Raw genomic sequence first — 24536 nt, 5'->3', positions numbered from 1 at the left:
ATCTTTATGAAGTTCACAGATGAAACTAGTCTTGGGTCACATTTTATCTAACCTCAAGCTTATTAAGGGAGGAGTGTTGAATATCAAGAAAATATGTTTTTAATTCTATATAAATATATTATCAAAAAAAAAAAAAAAATCTACATAAATATTGGTAACATATTCTATTTCCTCTTTGAGCTTTCTATCGTTTCTACAATACCAAATAGGATTCAAGAACAAAAAACATGGATTACTGTAGTATGTTGTGAATGGGAGTTTCACTTTCATAAATGACTTCTGTACTGTTTACACAACAATAGATAATAATAACTTACAACAACATCAATGATTAGTATACGAATGAGCTTCAGCTTTACTGAATGACACCATTCCAAGTCCTACCTAACATTTACTGATTCAAAGAATGAAATTCAGCATGTTTCTTCTTTAGTTATTATGTTATTTGTAGTGTTCTCTACGGGGCTTGATGTACCGGAGGTTTTCGCATTCGTAGGGCAGTCTGATGAAAATTGACATGACCGGCATTTCCACCGCTCGTCCTCAGGGGTGAAACTAGCTTCTTTTCCATCTACCCAGAATTCCACACAATTCTTCTCCATTTGTGTCTTGAGCCAATCCGCTTCATAAGCAAATTCAACTTCACCAAGCAAAGAGTCGTCTTTCTGCGACTCATATCTGCCCCAAACTAAACATATGAACTTCTAGCAAAAAGGGCACACCTTTTTTCCATACACCTTCATAACATGTACGGTTTCTGCAACAAATAAAGAAAAGGAAAATGCAAGAAACTTTCACCTCAATATCATTTGGTCACTGGCTGGTAGCAGCATGCTACATGTATTTAAGAAGTATCTGACAATGTCATCAAAAGTCTGCATTGTAAAGTGAAGTATAAGAGCTAGAATACAATATTCATCCGAACAGCTCCTACTCACAATGTTAAATCCTCATTAATCTCCCCAATTTCATGTCAGCGAGGCCTAAACAGCTCCTCTGGAACCAATTGGTTAAACCACCCAGTTAAAATAATTGATGTTACTTGGTAAATTATTCCAAATAGGCAGAAATGTTTGATATCTTTCATTGATATTTTGACTTGGATACAAAAAAGAACTTTTATTGTTCACCTGTGCTGGGAAACCTGCAAGAGCAGTGCTTGTTCTGATATCTTTAGACAGGACATTATTTGGATTCAATGAAAAGAAATCAAAGAATTCTTTAGAATGGAACTTTCCAGCAACTAAATAGTCCCACAAAAGCTTATACAGCATCACCTGTAGCCTGGAAAAATTGATATGCATATTGTCAAACATTTGAATGCTTTATTCAAATTTAATGGTATCAAATACTGAAGTAATGCAATGAGTCTGGGACTTCCCAGACTTCCTTTTTGCATGCAAAAGGATAGTCCAGGACTTTAAGTCCCGGTAAAGGAAACAATTTTAAATGCACCCGGGAAAATAAAGCCCATAACTCCCATTCTGGGTTTTTGAGCCCCAGACGGACAGGTTGACTACTATAAAATTAGAAAATGTTTACAAAAAACCATGATTTTGTAATTTGTTATCTCAATTAACCTAAACCGACCTTTAACCCACAAGCACGCAATGAAAAAAGGAATACAGGCCATGATAATAATACCTTCCATTCCTTCTTTGTGGTTCAGAAGGAAGGGTGTTGCTTCCGCGGGTTTTTGTGTCAACTAATATTGGGTTTCTAGTTTCTCCCTCAGCCTCAGGCATTCTGATTTCATCAATAATTCCCATGATCCATACACCATGCACAAAGCCAATTCTGAAGTTACAGGAAACTTATCAAGTTACTACTAACTGAGATATCAACAATAGGCAACTGCACCAAGTAGTACTGAGGAGTAAAAGAGCAAGGAAATTATGTAAAATGCACCACCCAAAGCTCCACATACTTATGTCTTCCATGGGAAGGTTAGAATAATAAGGATTGTGTACTCAGTAGCGAGCATTGAGTTTCAGCCAATTTACATGCTAAAGTATAAATTGAGGACCACACTGAACATATTACTGCTACAGAAATAGCACCTTTATCAATATATCATGTTGAAACAAGTTTTACCACCTTCATACCCAATCAAAACATGAGAACTAATCTAAATCCCATATTGTAGTTGAGGATGACAATAGTAATAATAAAAAGAAAAAAAATAGACCATGAGCATCTGGTTCTCTAAATCCTAAGGGAAAAGCGTGTGGATTCGACAAAAGGATTTTTGGAACATCCGTAGCTGTCACTAATTGAGAAAAATAGCAGAAAACATATGGGCTAATTTCAGTAGAATCATCCAAAATGCTAATTAAAACTCAATTACTTAATTATTTGAGAATAAAATTCAGAATCTAAAAAAAAAAAGGAAAAGAAGACTTCATGGAGACTAAAAATGTATAGCAGGTCTTGTGTTTTGCTTGGAAAGACAATATACTACTTCATTTAACCAACAATTTAATGCATACCAACAGTTACTGAAACAGAAACTTACACTGGGAGCTCACGTGTTAGTCCTTCAAACAATAATTGATTTGCACCAGTTATGAAATTTAAAAACTTAATTGCCCATGTATCTTCCATGGATTCAACACTAACTTTTTCTCTTTTCACAACCTACACATAACCAAAACCGCCATAAGAACAATACAAAAGACCTTGCATTGTGTATGCCCTTATACACTTAAACATCCAAGTGGAGCTTAAATCATACATTTCCATTTTCTAATATCACAAACTTAATACAATAACATGAAAAAACATAATACAATTTCCAATTATTCATATCGTGCTTCATTAATGAAAAATAAAATCACAAAAAGGAAAAGTGGCTAAGAGGAAATTATATAATTGGATAGCAAGTAAAGCTTGTGCAAGATTAATAATCAATTTTTGAATTTTCAAAGAAACAATCCATGATCCATCATATAACGATGGTATGAGAAATTAAATGTTCAAAATCGTACCTCTTGTTCTTTTCTCTTATGGCGATCAATGCCTGCTTTCATAGCTTTAGTACTTACTTTTCTTTGCTTACGCAGGAGAACAAACTCCTTTTGTTTTTGGCACCATTCCTGAAATTCAAATTCAAGAAACATGAAATACACCATTCATACCAAACAGCCTATGAATTACAAATTAAACAAAAAAAAATGTTGCAGATTCATACGGTGTCAGTGATATCAGTGACATACAAGCCGCTCCTCTTCCTATAGCGAAGATAGAAAGAAGATTCAGGCGCCATATTCTTCTTCTGGGCACACCTCAATTTCAAATCACCCAAATCCTCAATTTCAGATTGAGCACTAGCAGCAGGGAATTTCCTTTTGGAAAGAATAGTAATTGACTGGATTGATCTGGCATTGTTTTGAAAAAGAAAAGAACGAGAAGAGGAACAAATAGAAGGAATGGCAGAGGAGGAAAGACAGGACCTAGTTGCTGCAAAGGCAGCTTCAATAAAAGCCATTTCTTCTTCAGATATGATCTCGATTGGGATATCGGGCACGATGCTGGTATTTGTAGAAGAATCTTTGGCGCCATGATTGAGTGAGTTGGAGGATGTGTCGGACATTTTTCACATAATTCGTGGGTGATTTTGGCTGAGAAGTGACCGTTGAAATCGGAGGCTTGAAGGCCGAGACATGTAGTGACTTCCGTCTTTTGAAAGTTAAACCAGCTTTTGAAATGAGATTTGTTTTGTGTATAGTGCTCACACCACGAATATCTAATATGCACCCCCACCTCAATTTTATGTTTTTTATTTTTTATTGTTACTTTTCGTTGAATTGTTAAGAAAGCTTTCCATTAGAAAAAGAAAATGTTAAGAAAACTATTAAAAAGAAGCACCAGCTCACTAGCTAATGTTCCGGGCCTAGCCGCAGGAGTGGAGCCAGTCCAGACTCGAGAGCCGGATCCTTTTACTATCGACTTTATTTTTTAGTAGCATTGGTCATATTTTTTATAGTTTTTTCTAAGAGCATCTTCGTGTTTGAAATGGTGTTTGATAGAATTGAGAGTGTTTGAAATAGTGTTTTGCATTGGAGTAAAAAAGCTGCTTAAATAATCATGATTGTGTTGTCAATTTTTGATATCCCTTTAAAAAAAATGATTTAATTATCTATTATTAGTGAAATTTTATTACAATATTTATTATTAAAATAAATTATATATAAAATAATAATTTATGGGAAAATAGTGGTAACTTTTGGAGTTGCTTTTTTTTGGGGATTTTTTTTTTTAAAGTTGTCAAAGGTGATGTGGACGAGAGAAAAAATAAAATAATGTATTATGAGATGATGTATTAAGTTTTTCAAATTCTTGCATTGGAGATGCTCTAATATTAGTTTATATTTACTAGGAAAAAGTACAAAAATAAATTTTATGGTTCCACTCGTTTTCAATCATACGTAATATATGTGGTTTAAAAATTTACAAACAGATATCATGTGTTACCTTCCGTCAGCAAACACAGTCCAAACTGATTAATAGTGTTAAAAAAGTTAAAAAAAACAAAAAAACAAAAAGTTATTTTTGTTTTTATATTTATTTATTTTATAAATTAACCATTTATTATCTAATTATTACAAAAGAAATCCCAAAACAAAAATAAAAAATCAAATTTGGGATCTCTTTTCCTCTTTATTCTTCTTCTTCAATCCATTTCTTCATACTTATCCCGGAATAAAGAGATCAAATGGATTTTTTTTATTTTCTTTTTAATTATTATCTATTTTAGATCTAATTTTTTCTATGTATTATTTAACATATATTTTAAATTTCCAGTAGTGTTCATATAGACCCTAATGAGCACAGTGAATTTCATTCATCATTAGATGTAGGCTGGTTAAAATCTTAAGGTGGAGATTCAAAGTATCCTAAGATTTAGATTTAATCAGCCTACATCTAACGGTGAATGACCAAATTCACGTGATCATTAGGGTCCATATGAAAAATACTGTTTAAATTTCATAAAGTTGACTATTTTACAAAATATCAACCCACATCAGATCTTTTACTTATATTTAAAAAAAAATGCAAAACATTTTAGTATATGTTATCCGTGGATCAATAAATCTGCATGGTTGCAACAACAAAAAGGACTCGGATCCAAATGTTCGGAACGGCCTAAAAGATGAAATTTGGATTGCAGATGCTTTTCTACAGATTTGGATTTACGAAAAGTATATGTTACATTGTTGTTTGATGTTTTTTATACCTTTTATGGTTTTTTTTGCTCTTTGTAGTCGTTTTCATCTCTTGGTGGATCTTGTATTGGTTTTAGCCTTTACTTGTTTGAACTTTTATTTTTTATATTTTGCTTGTTGTAATCCTTCTTTTTTTCATCTAATGAAAATACAAGCCTATTTCTTAAAAAAAAAAAAAAAAAAAACAAAACAAAACATTTTAATATTTTTTTTATTGTATCAATTATTGACTGCCAGTTATCAATAACCATTACTAGCTAACTGTTATTTTAAAAAAACTATAAACATAAGAGGTCTGGTTATAATGTTTAATACCACCACCAAGCATGTGAAACAAGTGGGATCAACTTAACCATTCAATAATTCTCGAAAATAGAAACACGTATGTGATTAAAATATTTAGCGAGGGAGCTTTTATTTAAAATAAATAAATGTGTTTAATAACCACTTAAATTACTCGATTAAATTAAAATACACTTAAAAAATAAAGGATAAGTACAAAAAAAAATATATGTGGTTTACACTTTTTATAAACGCGAATCTGTGGTTTTTTTTGTTTTACAAACAGAGGTATGTGTTAAACGCCGTTAGCAAACAGATGTCAAATTGACTAATGGTGTTAAAATTCAAAGAGAAAAGAGTTAATTTGGTCCTTATATTTATTTATTTTATAAATTAACCCCCCTAATTATCTAATTATCATAAATAAACCCCAAAATCAAAAATAAAAAAATACCATCTTCTCCATCTCTTTTTCATTTTTCATTTTCCTTCTTCTTTCTCTCTCCTCTCTTCTTCTTCTTCCTCTCTTCTCCTTTCTTCTTCTTCTTTTTTAATTTTTTTTTAAATTCCCATCGAAGAACGTCTGGAAATTCCAGACGTTCTTCGATGGGGATTTCAAAAAAAATTAAAAAAAAAAAAGAAGAAAGAAGAAGAAGAAGAAGAAGAAGAAGAAATGGAGAAAATGGTATTTTTTTATTTTGATTTTAGGGTTTATTTATGATAATTAGATAATTAGGGGGATTGATTTATAAAATAAATAAATATAAGGACCAAATTAACTCTTTTTTCTTTGAATTTTAACATCGTTAGTCAATTTGACATCTGTTTGCTAACGGCGTTTAACACATACCTCTGTTTGTAAAAAAAAAAAACCACAAGTTCGCATTTGTAAAAAGTGTAAACCACAGACTTTTTTTTTTTTTGTACTTATCCCAAAAAAATAAGTTACAATTTTTAACTTAAAATATTAGCTTAACACACTCAGTACATGTTCTTAATTATATATATATATGCTATATATTAAATCTGTAGACAAATTTACCATGTGGCACATTCTCACATATATGTAGCCGATGTGTCTATCACTCCAATTTTCGAACAATTTTATACTCAATTATAGGTTCAAACTTCTCTCCCACTTCCTCAATCTTAATCATCACTCAACTGCTTATCCCTATTGATTCATCTCTCTCAACTGCTCTCTCCCTCGATCGGAATATTATGTCTAGAGAAATTTGTTTGAGTTGCTTTGAAGTTTGGATCGGTTTGTGCATTTTCATATTTTGGGTGACAAGAACGATGAATGGTGGATGGGAGAAGATTAGGTCACGAAACGAGCTTGACCGACGGTTTGACTAGGCCGCGTCCAGCCTCTAGCTCCTAGTCATCACACTATCTTCTGCGATGATCGAGATGCTAATTTCCCCATTTGATTCAAAGGTTCCTTATTATATCATAATGCATGCTTCATTTTATTTTTATATATAAACGCATTTCATTCCCAGAAATTTAGAGTTTTTGATTTTATTTTGTCCACCGGTAAAACAGAAGAAATTTACTCATTTGGATAAGGTGGAAAGTGTTTGACTGCAAATGCAGGGAACATGAAACTGACAAATTACATGTTTAATTTCACATTCTCCCCAGCAATGACATATTTTTCATTGATCGCAATTCCAATATCTCACCCCAAGCGTGAGTTTGATTTCTGATGCATTTACCAAGCTGATGTAAAAGATATTGAACAAGTGCTCAAGCTTCTGCAATTCAAATGAAAAATATATTCTATTTCCAACGTGAAATATTTATTGCACGGAAGAAAATCTAAAAGATAGAAAAACAAGTGCTCAAGTTGATGGCAGCGGGAGAATATGAATATGCAATCTTTTTTTTTTTGGAAAGCTTTGAAATATTATTAATGATTAAGGCGCATAACATCACTTAACAAAAGAGCACTAATGGAAGCTGGCTCATTTTGCCAAGACATAGGCGTAGCCAATTGCAAGGCATCACTAGCTAACGAGTGAGCAACTTGGTTGGCTCATTTTGGAAGGCTTTTTTCATGAACGGAGTCTTAAGGAAAGTCACTTACTCTGTATGGGGCTATGGGAGATTTGGTGTCAACGCAATCTATGTTATTGGGAAAATCGTTTCTCCCCTCCTTTTATTGCCTCGCGAATTTGTAAGGATTATCTCCATCATTTCGTTCAAGCTCGCCTCGTCGTCCCTACTGCTACTGGTCTGACCAGAACTGTAAAATGGAGTGCACCGCCGACTGGATTTCAAAAACTTAATATCGATGCAGCTTGCCGTATAAATGAGGGCAAAATAGGCCTGGGTGGTGTGTTGCGTGATCCTCAAGGCGCTCTCTTGTCCGCTTATGCAGTCCCTCGGATGGGCATCTTCGCCCCTCGGATTGCTGAAGCGCTGGGCCTGCAGCATGCTCTACACGTCGCCACGGCGCAAGGCTGGTCTAATCTAATAATTGAAATGGATGCAAATGAAGTGGTGTTGGCCATGCGAGAGGGGACTGTAGACGACTCTGAGTTTGGAGCTATTATCGGAGCTTGCAAACGTTTGATAAGCAATATGCAATCTTAATTAGTTTTTCTTTTATATTCTTTTATAATGATATTAGTTTTTCTATTATATTCTTTTGTAAAGATAATATATCATTTTAGATCAAATTTAAATAATTGTGGAATGCTTTTTTTAATCGATTTAGATCAATATGTCAACCATCAATATCAACATATTATATCCTATTTACTTAATAGTTCTGATTTGGATTTTTTTTTTTTTTTTGCTTCTTTCAAAGTTAGATTAAATAGCATATTAGAATATTATAATAAGAATAATTTTGCAGAGCAATGTACTTATATTTTGATTTGAATTTACTTTGATGAATTGTGGAAACCTTTACTCGTTTATTTTTTAATTACTTGCACCCGTCTCTTTACCATAATGGGTATATGTTTTGCATCTGATACTCATTCCATTTAATTCAAAGGTACTCGTGGGTACCCTTACCTGTTAAGAATCAATAAATAAAATAAAAATATTACAAATTTAACAAAGTATAAATTTAATAAATCATCCATTTAAAAATTGAACAAATTGAATCTTAATCAATAAAAATAAAGTAAGTTAGTGGTATCACTTAACAATCGAAGAACAAAAGGTTGATGTTCAAATCTCAGATCTTACATCTAAAACACAATAATATTTTTTAATATATAAAAGAGTTATGGCGGGTAACGGGTATCAGACCCCTATGGGGTATTTTCATACTCGCCCCATTACCCTAATGGGTAATAGTTTTGATCTCGTACCCTTTTATACAAAATACAGGTAGTCTCATTAGAGTCGGATAGTACCGGATATTCGCGGATAGAGTACCTGTTACCATTTCTAAAAACAAATGATGATGATTTTCATACATCAACCTTTTATTGATTTCATTTTAAAAATAAATGTTTGTACATCAACAAATAGTTCTAATTGGGTTTTTAAAAAACTGGGCAGGGTGTAAAACTAGTTCACTATTATATCCTTAAATTTTGAGGTGTTTTCTATGCTTACTTTGTTTTTGACAAAGTAAGTTTTACTTTGTCTTTTCTATCATTGGATGAGTTTACTCTGTCAAAGTTCATTACCATCCAATGATGGAAAAAACAAAGTAAGACTTACTTTGTTAAAAACAAAGTAAGCATAACCTAACCCTAAATGTTGATGGCAAATCAACCTTTTTTCAGATTTTTTTTTTCCGATTTTTTTTCATTAGTTTAGTGTGATTTCTATATGGATTCTTTAATATATTCGTTATTAAAGAGCCACGATGTATTATAAATTTAATAAATATTATAAATTTTTAAATATAATTTAATATTTTTAACGTTTATAATATTGAGCACTTCTTTTTTCAATTTTAAAAAGTAACAAATATTCATTATAAAAAAAATAACAAATATTCAACTAAACTTTTATTATAAATTATCTAAAAAAAATAAAGTATAAAAATATTCTAAATAACATTTAAAATGGTATAAGTTTATTTTTAAATAGTGCTTGAGGGGACCAGATGTCCCGGGTCGCTGAAACCACCCTATCATAAATGGTTTCGACCTCTCCTATCGTTAGAACCAGACATGTCCATGAATCGGATCGGACCGGATTTGAACCGGATTTACCAAACTTTCATATAAAAATCGGTCTAAAAACTTTTATAAACAAATTTAAAGAACTGGTGATATGAAATAAAAATCGTTCTAAAAACTCCTAATTTATTAGTCCTAATTAAATACAATAACAGAACAAAACCCAATCCAATGTAAGAAAAAGCATATTGACAAAAACAACAGCAAAGAAATAGAAGAAAACATCGGTATAGAGTGATGGACTTTGTCTCCAAAATGATATTGTATTTCTCGGAACAGTGTCTAACCCAAAACCCGCCAGCAAAATCGAAACTCCTGCATGCAAGACACGTGCCTCTCCAAATCTCTCCTCCTTCCACTCAATAAATCCAACCCCTCTCTTCCTCTCCATTCCACACCAAGCAAATCAACAATGGCAAATTATAATCGAGCTGTTCTTTTGCTATCAGTAGCTGCGCTGTGCTATGGAGTTATGGCAACTGAGTTTTATTACGAAGATCGCACAGCAGAGACGACGACGACGGCAGAAAGAGAAGATAGATTCTTATTGCAGGATTCAAAGCATGTAATTAAAACTGATGCCGGAGATGTGAGAGTTGTGAAGACTTACGGAGGAAAGTTAATTGATAGGCCTATGCATATTGGATTTATCACTATGGAGCCTAAGTCTCTTTTTGTTCCTCAATATCTTGATTCCAGCTTGATCCTCTTCATTCGCAGAGGTATATTTTGATTGCTATGTTTTGAAATTTAATTGCATTTAAGTTGTGGAGATTTGAAGTTTTTGCGATGGTTTTTAGGGGAGGCGCGAATTGGATTGATTTACAAGGATGAGCTAGCGGAAAGGCGATTGAAGATAGGCGATGTGTATAGAATACCGGCTGGTTCTGCTTTCTATTTGATAAACACTGGCGAAGGTCAGAGACTTCATGTCGTTTGCAGCATTGATCCTTCTGAAAGCTTGGGATTGGGTCTTTTTCAGGTAATTTATATTTGGAGTTTATGATTCTTTTAACAGGGATTTAGATGAAGATTATTAACTTATTTTATGATTTATTGCAGTCTTTCTTCCTCGGTGGAGGAACTTACCCAACGTCTGTTCTTGCTGGTTTTGAGCCAGAAACACTCTCAACTGCTTTTAATGTAAGCAAACGTGAATCTATTCATCTTTCTTGCACTTTCTAATTGATGAAATCAAACATGAAAAACCGAATTGAACACTAATTTCAGGTCACAATAGACGAATTGAAGGATGTTATGGGCAGTCAAAGACAAGGACCTATTATATACATAGATGATTCCCGAGCACCGAGAATTTGGAGAAGTTTCATTAAAATGGAGGAGCAAGAGAAGCTAAATCACCTGAAGAAAATGATGCCGACCTTCCAGATTGTAGAAGAAGAAGAAAACATAGCCTCCTGGTCATGGAGGAAGCTCTTGCAATCTGTAATAGGCCGTGAGAAAAAACGCGAAACAAAGGGAAAATCTCCAGATTCCTACAATTTATACAAGAGATCTCCCGATTTCCGAAACAACTACGGCTCCAGCGTCGCTCTCGACGAATCCAGCTACGATCCTCTCAAAAACTCCGGCATCGGAGTCTATCTTGTGAACCTCACCGGCGGATCAATGATGGCGCCTCATGTGAATCCAACAGCGACTGAATACGGAATAGTGTTGAGAGGATCAGGGATAATTCAGATAGTGTATCCAAACGGAACGCAAGCGATGAATACTAAAGTAAAAGAAGGCGATGTTTTCATGGTGCCGAGGTACTTTCCGTTCTGTCAAATTGCATCGAGAACAGGTCCTTTTGAGTTCTTTGGATTCACAACATCGGCGAGAAGGAACAGACCGCAGTTTTTGGCGGGTGCGAATTCGCTGCTTAGTAATATTGGAGGGCCTGAGCTTGCAGCGGCTTTTGGGACGACGGAGGGGAGGCTGAGGGGATTTGTGGATGCGCAGCGTGAAGCTGTTATATTGCCGTCGGCATCGGCTGCGCCGCCGGATAAGGTTGTGAAGAAGGGGATAGATGGGTTTGGTAAGAATGATATATGAAAATAGGTAGTGTTTATTAGTATTTATAGTTGTTTCTTTGTCTTTGTAATAATTTAAGGTGTTGTTAAATGAGTTTTTTTTTTTGTCCTGAGTGTGAATGAAAATATTTGTGGTGGTTCATAGTGGAAAATGGATTCTAGCAGATTCATGGGAATGATGAAGGATTTTCAAAACAGCAAGTTTAGTGAAGGGTTTAATATAATGAAAATTACTGGAATAATAATAAAACTTAAAAGAAAAAAAAAAAACAAAACTTAAATAATTTTATTGAAAACAAATTAAAATTTTGTGATGAAAACATTATCCAAATTTTTATAATGAATTTATTTTGTTTATTAAATTGTTAACAGTATAAATTGGCTTAATAGGTATCCAATTGTAATTTTTTTGTTCATCTGGTCCCTAAAGGGATAACCTTTTAATTCTTCAAAAACATCACATATAATCCCTTATATTTTTATGTTCGGTCAAAATATTGACCCATGTAGAAAACGTGTTTGATTGTTGACCACACTGATATCACGTGTCATTTTTTCATTAAATTTTTCTATTGAGACCTCTGCTCGGTGAGCAAGTCCATTTGTGCTCGACGAGCAACTACCAGAGATGGATTTTGAACATAATTCTTATGCCAGAATCCCAACTCGAATCAACTCGTAACACTCCAATTCGATCAAAAGATCCAATCTGACTATGAGGCGACATTAAACACTATAATTTTTAGACAAGTGTTGTTTTGAATATACAGGTTATGTATCAGTGATTTTGTAACAAGTGATGATGCCCGCAAAGTTGTAGGGACATATCGCAGGAACGACCAATATCCATTTCACCTCGACGACCACTACCGCCAACCTCAGCACCTCGATAAGGCTGCGACGACAAACAGGGACAGCACCTCGCATACAATAATCACTTGGAACAAAATCACTTGGATACATAACCTGTATATTCAAAACAACACTTGTCTAAAAATTGCCCTTCAATATAGTTTTAACTCCTATTTATAGTGCTCAATGTCGCCTCATAGTCAGATTGGGTTTTCTGGTCGAATTGGAGTGTTACAAGTTGATTCGAGTTGGGATTCTGACATAAGAATTTTGTTTGAAATCCATCTCTGATAGTTGCTTGCCGAACAGGGGTCTCAGTGGAAAAATTTAATGAAAAAAATGTCACGTGGCATTGGCGTGGTCAATAGTCAAGCGCATTTTCTACACGGGTCAATATTTTGACCGAACATAGGGGTATAAGGGGTTATATGTGATATTTTTGGAGAGTTGAGGGGGTTGAGAGGTTGTCCCCTAAGTTAAGGGGATCAGGTAAAAAAAAGTTACAAGTTTAGGGGGTTGGGTGCCTATTAAGCCTTATAAATTAGATAAAGTTAGGAATTTTGTATATTTTGTAGGCAGCCATAACTTCAGTGTCTGGGATCCTAACATTTGCACGTCTCCTACGTCTTCTTTTCTGCTCCTCCGGAATAACTAGTCCAGAAGAAGTATGAGGTGGAGACATTAGAAATTGGTGGCAAGATGTAAAGCATGAGATGGAAGAGCAAAATAAGAAGAATGAGACATGTGTAGCCTAAAATTTTGTACTTTTAACTTTTGTAATGATGTAATCTTCTTTTTTGTAATTTTACCTTTAATCTTGTACCTATATAAGGAGAAGACATATGATGTATGAGACATAACTTGCTTTGAGTAATAAACTCTTTCTTTCTCTCCTTCCATGGCTTTCTAAACTTCCCATTTTAACATTCATAGTTGTTAAATACTTACGTTTAACTTCCGTATAGCATATTAGTTTGAAAAGATTAAGAGTTATAAAGCAACAATAGTTATCTTTCAGACGATTCCAAGAGGTGTGTAGAGATGCTGGAACATAGTCATAGCCCATGATGATGAAGAACGGGTGTCAGGCAGAGTTCAGAAGTCTCCACTGAGGATTGCTTTGAAAGGTATACTGGAGTTTCTCTATAATTCTTGTTCTAATTAAATTAATTTGTTATACTTAGTTAAACTTAAAGATTTAATATATTATGGATGTTAAATTTCATTTAAAAATGTTTACTTCAATGTCCGTTTGTCGTCCTACCATTTTTAGGGTCATAAGAATGATCCTGCACACATCAGAAAAATCTGCAGTACATAAATGGTATCAGAGCCTTAAAAGGATGTCACATATAGTTAGAACTTGTTAAAATCACTATGTCATCATCATATACTAGTATGTTCGTATCACAAATTAATATTCATAAGAAACCAGTAGATAAATTCATAAACAGTATACTTGAATTAGACCTAAACAATAGTCTAGAAATTTCTCTTCTCTTTGGAAAATTAATCTTATTATTAGAATATTTCCAACATCTCCTTAGTATAGGAACTAATGATCTAAACAGGCATATACTATTAACAAGAAAAATATAACTGAATAAATGCCTAATTAATTTCACAATCATGATTTTTCAGGCTTACACACACTAGATAATGGATATACCAGTTGAAGGTCTTAGAATTATTGCTGAAAAACCATTAGTTTATAATCAGGATATTAATCAACATATTATAAGTTGTAGAAGAGCATTACAAATTATGGAATTAAAAGATAGACAATTAGAATTAGCACAAGGTGCTTTAGACGCTAAGCATATTGAAAAGATAAAACTACAAAAAAGAGTTTTCGACTTAGAAGATGAAGTAAAAAGATTAGAAGAAAAACGTAGAGAGCAACAAGAGATAATAGAAATTCAAAAACAAATAATCACTGAAAGTTACAGACATATTCAAGCTTTAATCAATGGAAGAGAATAAAGAAATAAGAGAACAAACTCATACAGAAAATACTAATATCTATTATCAAATGGATACTTATGAAGGTGGTATAACTCAAACTTTAAGTTTTAAACCAGATATCTATCAGAAAATACAAGATGAAACTGAAGAGCTATTTGTAAATAAGATATTTAAAACCAAATGGTTTGATAGAAATAAAAATATATGATATATTGTTCAGAGGCATGAGAATATTATAGATACAACTACTATAAATGGTAGAGCAAGGATAAATTTAATAACAGATGACGTAATAAAAAGAGAATTATCAAAATTATCACATAAAGAATCGAAGAAATATAGGAATATCTACTTTGGAGGAATAGAATTCACTATAAAAGCATATTTTCAGAAAAATATCGATACACCTATTCAAATATATGTCTTAGATGATAGAATATTAGATAATATACAAGATGCCTTAATATCAGTAGTAAGAGGAAATTTAATTTATCAGAAACTTAAATTTACAATTCAACCAGATTTTAGTGTATCATTAGAAGATAAACATAAAGATTTAGCGTTAACTCTATATTATAAATTAGAAGGAATAAGAATGCCTCCAAGAAGTAAAGTAATTAGTATAGAAACAAAAATGATATATGCTCTTACATGTAATCATCATATAAGAAAACAAAATGATAGGGATATATTAGTATCAAAATTGTACCAAGAAATATTAGAATCACTAGAACATAAAGAAAACTCAATAATAACAATACCAGATGAAATATGTATAGATTTTAATTCTAGGAAAATACAACCAATCCAGAAATTATTACCTAAGATAGAAGGAGGAAGGTTAAGTTTTAAGAAAGATATAATAAGACAACCGAGAACCTTAGATTTATTACATACATATTATGAAGATAAGTTACGCATAAAAATAATATTATTTAATGAGCTACTAGCAACTGAATGTATAGCTGAAATTAATACTGGAGCAAAAAGGTGCCACCAGTGCTGCATCTTTATCAATAGATTTTGTAGATACCCTTAGATTCCTCAATAGGGCTGTTAGATTTTGTGGACATGCTGGAGTTTCGCCAAACCTTTCCTGCCAATCATGACTGTCATCTGGTTCTTTCCGAAGCCATTTCTCTCCCTCATCGAGCTCTATCTTCTGTTTGGAGCACGAATGGATGCGTCCCAGTTACGGACAACCTCTTCCAACAGTTGTTTAAAGAGTTAGACTTCTCTCCCCCACCAGGCTTTGTTTTATGTTTGGAGCACGAATGGATGCATCCTAGTCACAGACAACCTCTTCCAATGGTTGTTCAAAGAGTTTGACACAATGTCTATCTATGTGTCTTATTAAGCCGCACATGAAGTAAAAGGTGGGTAGCTTTTCATGCTGAAACGTGCAAGTTAGCCATGTGCTGCCTACCCGACGAACCTTTTTTACCTTTTTCAATGGTACCCGAATGTCCACATAGACTCGGATACGAAGAAAATTCCTTTCTGCACTCCACTTTCTTAGAGTCTGCTGTGATAAACTGATTAATGTAATTCCTAATTGCATGTCCTACAGTTTCAGTGAAAAGGTTAATTGGTAAGCCATGTATTTGTAATCAAAAGTTGATCATATCTAGAGGAACATTGCAAAGATCTTCACCATCTCCGATTTCCTTCAGGGGCAAAAGATTGTCGTCAAATGTCCAAGGGCTCCCCTCCATCACCTATTGTAGATCGTATTTTTCGTAAAATCTGAATAGAATCAATTTTCCCCCAAAATTTGTGATTGTCAGCCTCTTCTCAGGTCGCCATATATACAACTCTTGAATATATTGAAATTATAAAGTCGGTCCGTGATAAGCGATCTGATGAGACACATATCATATTTATTCGATACCGACGATTGAAAACTCGAAGCCATCCTCGACAATACTCAATAGCGGTGGTTGATCGTCCATTACGTAATCGAATTCAAATTCAAGCCGCTTAAAGAAAAGACAAAACCCTAGCCCTTACGTAGAGCGAAGGCTCTTAACAGGAACAGAAATATGTATTATTTTATTAACTTATATATTTTGTTCTTTTATTCTAAATTTTTTAAAAAAATCTTATTTCATATTTAATATTTTTAAATTTGAACGATTATTTAGATTAATTTTTTCAAATTAATACATGACACCATATAATTTTTTATTTTTTATTTTTATTTTTTTCTTCAAACTTCGCTAATCATAATTAAAAACAAAAGAAAAATTACATTATAAATAAGATTTTAATTTTTATTTACATTTATCAAAATCGTCCCCTTAACTAGATAGTTAACGGCGGCAAACTGTGATCTTGTTGTAGGGTCAGAACTGCATTGAAGAATTGTTATTATCGGATCGCTAGACCTCATTATCTTTGATACGCTTATTCAAAAAAAATGGTAGGAAAAGGAAAAAAAAAACAAACAAACAAAAAACCTTAACCCGGTATCAGCCTTAGGAAGCTAATCCCTACCACATCCTCCAAAAGGAGCGAAGAAAGAAACGCAGGAGGAGAAGAGTAAGTTATGACTCTCCACATCTCATCATGGCCAGCAGCCGCCAGACGATCCGCCACCCGGTTCTGCTCTCTAAAGACATGGCAGAAACTAATTGAAACAAAAGAAGGACAGAACCTCTTAATACCTTTAATCAAATTTTAGCTATTTAAACAAATAGCTTTATTATTGGAAATCATATTGATGACTTCTTAATTGTCACGCTTATTCAATTGATATTGCCCCTTCCTCCTATTTAGAAAATCTTATTTTATGATTTTCAATCTTAAAATATCATATGATCGTAATTTTATTTATATTTTTATCAAATTTTCAATTAGTCATTTATGGAAAAAAAAACAGTTCTTAAAAACCCACCAAATTTTTTTTTGGTAAGAAGGGAAGAAAAAAAAAACAAACAAACAAAAACCTAACCCGGGATCAGGAGCAAATTTAATATATAAATAAATTTATTGAAGAGATGGAAACATTTATAAATGGGGTTAAGGTATAAAAATACCCCTAACGTTTTGGATCAGGAGCAATTTTACCCCTAACGTCTAAAATGGTGCAATTTTACCTCTAATGTTTGTAGCTAAGAGCAACTTTACCCCTAACGTTGATAATTTGGATCAATTTCGGACACTATTATAAAACACATATATTTTTGTTCCTTATTTTGCACCAATTGGATATCAATTCGTTCTAAACAAAGGATTTCATGTTTTTTTGTAATTTAATAATAGAATTGGAGATTAATTTATAAATTCGGTGAATTTTTTGAATTTTTTTTCTAATTCGTACAAAAGACAATATAATTTTTTATTTTATTTGTTATTTTTTTCACATCCCAACATATGTTTGTGATTTGTTACTGATAAAATGGCGCGCTTATGAAGTGTAGATACAAGATTCATGACCGAGAAGAAACTTTGATGAATTATTTCTCAAATTGATCCAATTTATCAAACGTTAGGTGTAAAATCGCTCTTGGCTTCCAACGTTAGGGGTAAAATTGCACCATTTGAGATGTTAGGAGTAAAATTGCTCCTGAACCAAAACGTTAGGGGTATTTTTGCACCTTAACCCTTATAAATAATTTGATAATTATAACTACTACGTATTTACCCTAAAAACAATAACAGAATCAAACCCAATCCATGGAAGAACAAATCATATTGAGGAAAACAACAACAAAGAAGAAAACATCCGTATAGAGTGATGGACTTTGTGTCCAAAATGATACGCAAAATCGAAACTCGTGCCTCTCTAAATCTCTCCTCCTGCCACTTAATAAATCCGACCCCCTCTCTTCCTCTCCATCCCACACCAAGCAAACCAACAATGGCAAATTATAATCGAGCTGTTCTTCTGCTATCAGTAGCTGCGCTGTGCTATGGAGTTATGGCTACTGAATTTTATTACGAAGATCGCACAGCAGACACGATGGCAGAAAGAGAAGATACATTCTTAATAAGAATTTCTTATTGCAGGATTCAAAGCGTGTAATTAAAACTGATGCCGGAGATGTGACAGTTGTGAAGAGTTACGAAGGAAAGTTAATTGATAGGCGTATGCATATTGGATTTATTACTATGGAGCCTAAGTCTCTTTTTGTTCTTCAGTATCTTGATTCCAGCTTGATCCTCTTCATTCACAGAGGTATATACATTTTTTAAATTGCATTTAAGTTGTGGAGATTTGAAGTTTTTGTGATGGTTTTTAGGGGAGGCGCGAATTGGATTGATTTACAAGGATGAGCTAGCGGAAAGGCGACTGAAGATAGGCGATGTGTATAGAATACCGGCTGGTTCTGCTTTCTATTTGATAAACACTGGCGAAGGTCAGAGACTTCATGTCATTTGCAGCATTGATCCTTCTGAAAGCTTGGGATTGGGTCCTTTTCAGGTAATTTATATTTGGAGTTTATATGATTCTTTTAACTGGGATTTAGATTAGGATTATTAAATTATTTTATGATTTATTGCAGTCTTTCTTCCTTGGTGGAGGAACTTGCCCAACGTCTGTTCTCGCTGGTTTTGAGCCAGAAACACTCTCAACTGCCTTTGATGTAAGCAAATATGAATCTGTTCATCTTTCTTGCACTTTTAATTGATGAAATCAAACATGAAACCCGAATTGAAAACTAATTTCAGGTCACAATAGACGAATTGAAGGAGATTATGGGCAGTCAGAGACAAGGACCTATTATATATATAGATGATTCCCAAGCACCGAGAATTGGGAAAAGTTTCATTAAAATGGAGGAGCAAGAGAAGCTAAATCACCTGAAAAAAATGATGCCGGCCTTCCAGAATGAAGAAGAAGAAGAGGAAGAAGAAAACATAGCCTACTGGTCATGGAGGAAGCTCATGCAATCTCTAATAGGACGTGAGAAAAAACGCGAAACAAAGGGAAAATCTCCAGATTCCTACAATTTATACAAGAGAACTCCCGATTTCCGAAGCAACTACGGTTCCACCATCTCCCTCGACGAATCCAGCTACGATGCACTCAAAGACTCCGGCATCGGAGTCTATCTAGTGAACCTCACCGGCGGATCAATGATGGCGCCTCATATGAATCCAACAGCGACTGAATACGGTATAGTGTTAAGAGGATCAGGGATAATTCAGATAGTGTATCCAAACGGAACGCAAGCGATGAATACTGAAGTAAAAGAAGGGGATGTTTTTATGGTGCCGAGATACTTTCCGTTCTGCCAAATTGCATCAAGAACAGGTCCTTTTGAGTTCTTTGGATTTACAACGTCGGCGAGAAAGAACAGACCGCAGTTTTTGGCGGGTGCGAATTCGCTGCTTAGTAATATTGGAGGGCCTGAGCTTGCAGCGGCTTTTGGGACGACGGAGGAGAGGCTGAGGAGATTTGTGGATGCGCAGCGGGAAGCTGTTATATTGCCGTCGGCATAGGCTGCGCCGCCGGATGAGGTTGGGAAGAAGGGGATAAATGGGTTTAGTAAGATTGATATATGAAAACAGGTAGTTTGTATTAGGGCTGGGCGCGGATTCTGGAGATACTGGACCGGACCGAATATCCGAGGAAAAAACTCCGAAATTGGACCGGACCGTTGACTTTTTTTGGAGAACCGAACTGGATTGGACCGTTGACTTTTCGTCAAAGAACTGGACCGAACTGGACCGAAATTTATCCAGGACCGGACCGATAACCGGATTGGATTGGACCGAACTGAAATAACCGAAAGTTTAGCAATAATAAATTTATATTTCATACATTAACTTTATATAAAGAGAAATATTATATAATATACAGTGATATATTTTGTAAGGTTTGGTAAACTAATTACAATAATATAAATTTATAATTTATTAATAAGGTATAACATTATTATATAGTCATAAAAATTATCCCGATTAATTCCCGTTTATAAAATGAAATAAAAAATATTTACCTAAAATGTAGACATGGAGAATCAAACACCTAACCAAATGGAACATTGTTAATCGTCTTAACCATCCAAACCAATTCTACTTCTTGTTAACCATTTAATTAAGTAAAAAATATTAGAAGTTTTAAATATTAAAATTTTTAAACATTTTCTAAAATAGAATCGCGTGCTTCTTTTACCCATTCTCTCTGCTTCGATTTTAATACTTTGATTTTGTGGGTTTTTTTAGCCTTATTGTCTACTGTAACTTTTAATGAATGTTGTTTACTTCCTAAAAAAAATATCATTTATTTCAAGTTATGTAAGATAGTAAAATTTTATATTTTATTATCTTGTAAATTAAATTTTTAATTTATTTTTTAGGACCTAAACTATTAGATATTTATCTGAATCACCGAAAAATTATATTGGATTGGACCAGAACCGAATCTCCGAATCCCCGAACTGGACTGGACTGAAATTTTGGAGCAATTCAATTCTGGAGATTTATTCTTTCAATCCAATCCTGGAGATTTCCTTTTATTAATCTCCGAATTTCAATCCAATACTGGAGATTCATGAATCCCCGACTTGGATCGAACTGTGCCCAGCCCTAGGTGTATAGTGAAGAAGGGGATAGATGGGTTTGGTGGTAAGATTGATATTTGAAAATAAGGTAGTGTGTATTTGTATTTAATTTACTATTTATTTGTTTGTGTTTGTAATGTAAGTTGTTGTTTCTCTTGGGTGCCAATGAAAAATATTTGTTGTTTCTCTTGGATGGGGATGAAAAAACAGTAAGTTAAAAGTGGAAGATATATTACATGAGCTTTAATAAAAAAAAAAAAACGAGGATATGTAATTTTATAGTTGAGCAAGAAATAACTTCCTTTTTAATTTATTTTTGAATTATGTGATAACATTCTAACATGCGTTGAATACATTTTCTGACTTTAACTTACTTTTTTTACAACTGAATGATCAATTGATTACATTTTACACAAATTCAGGAAGCTAATTGAATATTTTATACAAGTTGAGGGGTTATCATGACACTTTAAAAATTTAACAGACTAATCAAATTTTTTAGACAAATTCAGAGGCAAGGAAGCAAATGATATATTAAGCTTTAATGTTTTGAATTTTAAGATTGTAATTTCATATTACATCTACTTCTAAATAAATTAATTAATTAATATTCAAAATAAATAAATAAAATTATCGAAATGCTATAATCTGATATTGAATACATATCGGATGCATTTAGGATTTTAAAAATTATAATTTTATTTAAAAATATTTACATTGAATAGAAAGGCTATATTTTAGATTTTAAAGTTACAATTTTATTTTGTTTGTTAAGTTATTAACATTATAAATTAGTTTAAGTTAATCATAATTCTTTTTGGTGGTGAAGCTCTTAGCTTAGTGGTTGAGAGTTTATATATATCTTGGGAGGTCAATCGGGTCTGGTGGAGATTTTTCTTTCTTCTTTAATGTAAACGCATTGTGCGCAATTTTTTTTTTTTTAAAAAAAAAAAATCATAATTCTTTTTGAAGAGTATGGTTATGTAATGGAACCAACTGGTTTGTAATAGTAGGAGAAGAAAATGTGGAGCTTGAAAGTTTTCCCTAAGCTATGTAATATGCTTTGGCATGTTTGTAGAAATGTTTTGCTTACAATTGTTGTGTTTACGGAGAAATGTGTGGCTGTCAATCATGTTTGTGCTATTTGTGATTTAGATTTTGAGTCTATTTTACATGTGTTTAGAGATTGCATTCACGCCCAGTCTGTTTGGAACGCGTCTGGTTTGGGTAGAGCGTTGGGTGGCGATTTTCTTTGCTTTAAAGATTGGTTGAAATTCATTCTTGCGAATTTTAGTGCTAAGAATTGGTGTTTGTGGGCTATGGTTGTGTGGAATATGTGGTTGAATAGAAACAATTCTATTTGGAATAATTCAAAGAATTTTGCAGATGTTTGTTTTCGTTTAGCGTGCATTGAGTTGAAGGAGTGGCAGGATGCTCAATCAAAAGGGATGAATATTTATGCAGAGGTTGTTCCATGTGGGGCAAGGTCTGCTCGGGGTGCGATTCAATAGTTACGACCTCCTACAGCTCGCTTTAAACTGAATATGGATGCCTCTATTATCTCGAGATCAGGTTTGCTGGGTTTAGGACGGTGCTACGAGACTGCAACGGTCAGTTTTGTGGAGCTTTTTCCGAACTTGTGCGGGTGATTTCTTGCCTCGTGTGGGGGAAGCATGATGTGCATGTGCATTCGGGAAGCTCTAAGTTGGGTCAACAGAAAGGGTATGGACGGCTATCTTGTTGAAACCGATGCAAAGGAGGTGGTTTTAGATCTTGATCAATCTGCCTCCAGGACTTATTATGACCTTGTTCTTGATGATTGTAATAGGTTGATTCATTCGTTTAATAATGTTAGTATCATTTTTGCTAGTCGTTCTGCGAATAGTGTTGCCCATGAACTTGCAAGGGCATCCTATTCTATGCCAGGACTGATGGAGTGACATACTAGTCATCCAGATTTCATTGTCAAGCTTTGTATTGTGATTCTATGTAATACATGATCTTTTCTTTTCAAAACAAAATGAGGTAATTAGCACCGGTGGTCACAAAAGTTTGGACAATGTTTCTAAAAGGTCAGAAAAGTTTAATTTGTCCTAATAAAATCAGTTGAGTATGTTTTTGTCCCAATAAAGTCACTTTAGACGTTTTTCATCGGAGTTGATTACGTGACATCTAACCACATGCCTCAACGACATGTGACATAATAAAAAAAAACATTTAACCACAAACTAACCTAAATAAATAAGGATTGTCAATTAAAATTTTGACCACAAATTAATCTACGTGGCATATCGATTATCAATTAAAATATGTCATGTGGTGTTGACGTGATGTTGAGATGCCACGTGATAATTTCGGCGAAAATATAACTGAAAAACGTTTAAAGTAACTTTATTAGAACAAAAACAAATTTAAGTGATTTTATTGAGACAAATTAAACTTTTATGATTTTTTTGAAAACATTATCCAAACTTTAATTACCTGATCTGAATGATATATTCAATATCCGATCCATTTTGGATTTTAAGTTGTTAACATTATAGATTAGATTTCTTCAAAAAAAAAAAAAAAGAAACATTATGAATTAGATAAAGTTAATCAGGAATTTTTAAATATATATTATTATATAAAATTTAAATATTGATTTTCAATATGTAATAAATAGTAATCAGTACATTTCGATTTTTTTAATATAAATTTTGTAATAATGTAATATAAAATAAGAAATAATTTATTTATTAAATGTGAACCGAAACTAAATCGAATCGAACTGAAATATTCATTTAGGTTCAATTTGTTAATATTATTCAAATTTTATTTTAGGTGCTATTTGTTATTTTGGTTCAATTTGCTTTTCAAACCGGATAGACTGTTCAACATCCCTACATATTACATTGGTCAATTTTATTCAAGACGCGGCTTCTCATGATTACGTGCTATTTGTTATTTTAGTCAATTCGGTTTTCAAACCGAATCGACTATTCAACATCCCTACACAATACCGTGATCAATTTTATTCAAGACGCGACTTCTCATAATTAATGTATGACACCGATTGGAAACAAAGACTTTGAAAAACCTTACTAACCAAAAATTGCCTAGTACATTTGAAAATAGATAAAGCTAACCTAATGAAAATAAAAGATTTCCAAAGAAGTCCCTAAAAATAGTAAATCCTAACCCAAAAAAAAAATACAAAAAAACCCTAAACATAGTAAACGCAAAAATGCCCTAAATTGCAAAAATGCCCTAAATTGCATTTTTTAAGCTCTAAACAAATGAAGCTGGTTAAAAAGCGATGGAACTTACAACACGGCGGTAACTTTCTATCGTTGGTCTCTTTCTAATCACGTTAGGGTACAAGAATCTGAAAGTCACAAAGTCATCATAAAATCATCCATCATATTTATCTAAAAACGTGAATGTTATCTCCTTCACTTCGTCATTCTCTCTTAGGTAAATAGAATTTGCTCTCGAATTGTCATCATACAAAAGAATTACCCATAA

The 24536-nt window shown here is 33.3% G+C and overlaps 2 protein-coding genes and 1 pseudogene across 2 annotated transcripts; 2 read left to right on the top strand and 1 right to left on the bottom strand.

Annotated features, from left to right (window-relative positions):
* Window positions 1–232: 232 nt before the first annotated feature.
* Window positions 233–3722, bottom strand: LOC136224936 (exonuclease V, chloroplastic). Its single transcript, XM_066013362.1, has 7 exons — window positions 3191–3722; window positions 2988–3095; window positions 2516–2637; window positions 1645–1797; window positions 1131–1284; window positions 799–875; window positions 233–678 (listed from the first exon to the last, which is right to left on the bottom strand). Exons 1-7 carry the CDS (start codon window positions 3590–3592, stop codon window positions 414–416), a joined length of 1281 nt encoding a protein of 426 aa, XP_065869434.1. The 5' UTR covers window positions 3593–3722; the 3' UTR covers window positions 233–413.
* A 6320-nt stretch (window positions 3723–10042) lies between these two features.
* On the top strand, window positions 10043–11810 carry LOC136223556 (vicilin-like seed storage protein At2g28490). Its single transcript, XM_066011623.1, has 4 exons — window positions 10043–10386; window positions 10465–10646; window positions 10727–10807; window positions 10895–11810. Exons 1-4 carry the CDS (start codon window positions 10077–10079, stop codon window positions 11720–11722), a joined length of 1401 nt encoding a protein of 466 aa, XP_065867695.1. The 5' UTR covers window positions 10043–10076; the 3' UTR covers window positions 11723–11810.
* A 6528-nt stretch (window positions 11811–18338) lies between these two features.
* LOC136223422 (vicilin-like seed storage protein At2g28490) lies at window positions 18339–21170 on the top strand (annotated as a pseudogene).
* The last annotated feature ends 3366 nt before the right edge of the window (window positions 21171–24536 follow it).

This window comes from Euphorbia lathyris, chromosome 3, assembly GCF_963576675.1.
Source record: "Euphorbia lathyris chromosome 3, ddEupLath1.1, whole genome shotgun sequence".
NCBI classification, from domain to species: Eukaryota; Viridiplantae; Streptophyta; class Magnoliopsida; order Malpighiales; family Euphorbiaceae; genus Euphorbia; species Euphorbia lathyris.
The sequence above is the reverse complement of the archived record's forward strand: the minus strand, read 5'-3'. Positions and strand labels throughout refer to the sequence as shown.